Below are 4,691 nucleotides of genomic sequence, written 5' to 3'. Positions count from 1 at the left end.
TTCTTTGTGAGTTTGGTAATTTTATTTGAGAAAGTATTGATTACCCAATAAAATTTATTGTGTTCTCACAATATTTTGTGATTGTGAATAATTTTATTTGAGGAAGTGTTTTTATCGAACAAAAATCACCATAACAAGTACCACGATATCATATATATATATATATATATATATATATATATATATATATATATATATATATATATATATATATATATATACGTGTTTTGTGGGTGTCGTAATATGTTAGGAACATATTTCATATTTATTTTGCATGCCAGACTTAATAATCTAAGGAATCATTTTTTTTATGATAAATGTTCATTGTGAATTTATTATTTTGTTTGCGGAAAGATTCAAAATTACAATCTCTTTTTTATATTCTTCTCCCAATCATTTTTTTACGACAGAAATCAGTATGATAGAGATTCATTGAATTATGTTACCATGCTGAGAAAAGTCTGCATACAATTTTAGTTAAGCTTAATTTCTCTTTTTGTCCCAGCATAACAAAGGATACATATTTCTGACTACTACAAGTTACTGCATTGCATTTATGATTATGACTCGAGAATAAAGAAAAAGAAAGTTAAAATGAAAGCACATGCAACTATATTAATTTCCCACAACCAGCTACCACTAATGCACGTAGTTATTTTTGCTGCTAATAAATAAACAATATAAATTAATGTATAAAACCCTACAAAAAAATATTGAAATACAGAATAAATTTTCTAGATATTATTAAAATATATTTATTATTTCGAAATTAATTTTAATTACGAGATTTTTTTTTTCAAGATATTGCTAAAAAGCTTATTTTTCAACAAAATAATTATTGTTATTGGTAGTGATGATTGAGATAAGGTTATGCTTATAAAGTATTGTCAGGGTTAATTGGATTCCACTGTCTACAAAATTCGTTGTGAATCTATTGATTCCTTTGCTAATATTTTCTGCAGACTTTGCTACGATTTTGGAAAAAATATTATTATTATTATTTTAAATTTATTGAAAAATTCAAAGAAAAATTTAATATTTTTTTGCATTATTCTTGTACAATTTTTATTTTTTACAAAAAATATTTTCATATAACGATTTTGGAAAAAATATTATTATTATTATTTTAAATTTATTGAAAAATTCAAAGAAAAAATTAATATTTTTTTTGCCTTATTCTTGTACAATTTTTGTTTTGTATAAAAAATATTTTCATATAAACTCTCTAAGTTTTTTTATTCTGTAGCAAAATAGAGTATCATAAAAAAACAATTAATTAAGAAAGAAAGAATATTTGAATAGTATCGTTAAATGCTTGAAGTCACCAATTATTTTATAACCTCCATCCGTCGTACTGATGCATCCCTCTCCCTTCCCAGCTTCCCCAGGCCAATAAGGCAAGTGCTAGTTTTGGGGTTACCCCACTCGATAGTCCTTAATTATCTAATTAACATTATATTTAAATTTGTTTTGCAACAAAGCCAAATATGTTGATTATTGATTAATTTTGATTTGTTTAACTCTTATCTTGAACAAAGGTTTAGTGACGTTAAATATTGGATTGATTTAAAAATTGTCATCGGGTATTATTCGTAAGTAGAGTGGATTTTGATATTTTTCTTGCAAGGTAATGCACTTGATTTTTAATCCCGAAAGGAAGCAATACAAGGTTAGATTGAGAGAAAAAGATAAATAAATAATAAAAAAAACCAAGTTAACCCTAGCCCCTGGGAGTACTATCAAAATAGTTGGTCAAAATATTTAAGTAAAACGATAGAAATGAAGTAAAAAAAAATAAAAATAAAAAACTCAGTCTAGCTTGAATTAGTTGACCTATCCTGACATGGACTTGCTCTCTTATAATGGGCTGACCACAGGACGAACTAGTCCATAAGTCCTAAAACATCATGATTAAATTACAGTTTTAAATATATTTTAATTTTATTAGAAAACAAACATTTGTCTATATTTTAAAGTAATAATTAACTTTAAATGTTTTATTATAAATTATCGAATTATTTTATTTAAAACTAATATTTTTTTACTCTAATAATATATAAATAAGTAAAGAAAATATAAAACAACAAATTATTCTGAAAAGCTTACAAGTTACAAGTCGCACAAAATTAGGATAGACACCTCTAAATGCTTAACTCGTTGTGGGCTAATGCGCTTTAGGCCCAACCTCTACCGAAATCCAATAAATGGTTGAATAGGCTTGTTTGGTCACCTTAGCCCATATTTAAATTACTGTTCAAGAATAAAGATTTTCCAACCTAAACTACAAAAAGTATCTCTTGACATGGTAAAAAAAAAATCAGCATAAAATAAAGACATAAAGATTGTATGTATAATAATAAAATGGAAAAATTAAAGCAGCGAAAAAACAAGTTAACTGAGGATAAATAACAACATATATATGTATGTATAATAATAAAAAATAAATAAATAAGGCCAACTTCAACGTGAGAAATAAGGAAGAAAGAAGACGACCAAGTGGCCAACTAAGCATGTGAATGCAATTCATGAAACACATAAGGAAACTTCCAAGACAGTGAATTGCCAAAAGTAACCCAAACAACTCTCTTAGTGGAAACAGACAGCGAGGCGTAAATTACAATATCGCGGAAAGGGCATTTCAGTCTACAAGTGAATCTTCCAAAACGCTACTCGGTAATCGGTATCTTAGTATAAAAATCGCCGTACGCGTCACGGTGGCTATTAATTAATTTGAAAAATGAACACCACACGGTGAATCGCTTATATATCCCAATTTTCACAACCCCTCATATTTCTTCACATTCACAGAACACAATCAATTGCATAGAGACAAAGACAAGAAGATGGGAGAAGAAGAAGGTTGCGAATGCAGGCCACTGGGTTTCTTGCTCGGATTGCCCTTTGCTCTTTTGGCTTTGATTTTATCTCTTGTGGGTGCAGTTATCTGGGTTCTTGGGTATGTTTTTCTCTCTCAAAGTTTCTTTTTTTCTTTTTTCTTTATTCAGTTATTTTACTTCTTTTTCTATAAGAAAATCTTGTCTGGGCCAATTAATGCCGCACAATGTGTCTTTTCTTTTGTTTTATTTAATGATTTTTCTTCCTTTTGCCCCAATTTTTGTTATTTTTTTATTGCGAACTGAATTGTGTGGTGATGGGAATTCTCTTATGCAGATCTATATTGAGTTGCTTGTGCCCATGTTGCATTTGCTGCGCTGGATTGGCTAATTTGGCAGTGAGTCTTGTAAAGCTTCCTGTAAAAGTTCTTAGATGGTTCACTCGTCAAATTCCTTGCTAGAGCATAATCTTTCCCCTTTTTGATTCTTTTGTAGCAATACTTGGGTCCTTGTATTGCCTCTTTTTTTTTTTTTATCTTTGTTGGGATTTGCCTATTGTTTGATTCATTGGATTTGTTACGATCATCAAGCGTTTATAAGTTTATTCTTTCTTGTGATCTAAATTATGCGTTTCTCTCGTTCTGTCTAAACAATAAAAATAAAAATATTGATGTTGGTATTTCATTCATGTATGACAAACTACATCTATATGATGAATTGGAGCGCCAATCTAATTAGTGACAGCACGTTGGAAAGTTGGAAACAACCGTTGACTCACTTTTTAATTTTACCTCCCTTGAGTCCAGTCCTTCAAACTTGTTGCTTGTGTTGCAGTTGCTTGAAATTTAGAACTGAGTTATGATAACATGATTGTGTGATCATTGCATAAATGGAGGAGAAAATAATGACTTATAAAAATGTAAAGAAGTATTGTCTGGATTCAATCTGTATACTTTCATCAATGAAAAAACAACCATATATACTTTCAAGCCAAACATATTATATTGAATCTGTACCACGCACAGACATATATACTATGGAGTTTATAGATAAGTGGTAGGTTTAGGTTGTTATTCGCATAGCTGCGCCAAATATCGTTTATGGTGTTTTTAGTTTTTAAAGCCTTAGCAAAACACGTTAGTTTTAGTTCTTGTATTTTATGAAATATTCAAGCATTGGTTCTTATATAGGGAAAAAATATGTTAGCTTTCAAAAACTAAAGTTTGGATTTTTTTTATTTTTAAAAAATAATACAAGAATGTTAAGAATAATCCTATCAATTTATTCAAAACTTATTGGGTTCAAAACTCAGAGATTTTAACTTTTCTTTAACTTTGAATAATAATTTGTTTTCATTCGAAGTTCAAGATCTAAAGATGAGGTTAACGATCTTCATCATACAGTCATGATCTTACAATATTTATTTATTTGTTAAAATACCTTTTCATGTTTCTTTATAGTTTTAGTAAAATTTAAATCTGTTTAAGTCTATTTTTTAAAAAATATTTTGATCATTTATGTTATAAATTTGAGTTAATCTGATTTTTTTGCTAGTTTAAGAGTAACGTCGTTAATTAATTTAAGAAAATAGTGAAATATAAAAGTTGTCAGTTTAATTTAAAACATAATGGTGATTATTTAATTTATATAAAGCAACATAAAACCAACACAAATAAAAAAAAAATTAAACCGAAATGACAATCGAAATTCTTTATCCAAAAATCAAATTGTAGAAGTTTAGAATCCAATCACCAACACACAACCAACATCGTAAAACCCACAATCACAATTTGATTTCTTTGTGTGACCTGGTCCTGGAGATGTCGTCATGATGGTGTTGGCGTCAATATGATGACC

General features: G+C 28.4%; 1 protein-coding gene across 1 annotated transcript; it reads left to right on the top strand.

Moving 5' to 3' along the window:
• Positions 1–2,752: 2,752 nt before the first annotated feature.
• LOC114375072 (signaling peptide TAXIMIN 2-like) lies at positions 2,753–3,518 on the top strand. Its single transcript, XM_028332820.1, has 2 exons — positions 2,753–2,956; positions 3,172–3,518. The coding sequence occupies exons 1-2, from the start codon at positions 2,844–2,846 to the stop codon at positions 3,293–3,295; spliced, it is 237 nt and encodes a 78-aa protein (XP_028188621.1). The 5' UTR covers positions 2,753–2,843; the 3' UTR covers positions 3,296–3,518.
• The last annotated feature ends 1,173 nt before the right edge of the window (positions 3,519–4,691 follow it).

This window comes from Glycine soja, chromosome 11 (genome assembly GCF_004193775.1).
Source record: "Glycine soja cultivar W05 chromosome 11, ASM419377v2, whole genome shotgun sequence".
Taxonomy (NCBI): Eukaryota; Viridiplantae; Streptophyta; class Magnoliopsida; order Fabales; family Fabaceae; genus Glycine; species Glycine soja.
The sequence above is the reverse complement of the archived record's forward strand: the minus strand, read 5'-3'. Positions and strand labels throughout refer to the sequence as shown.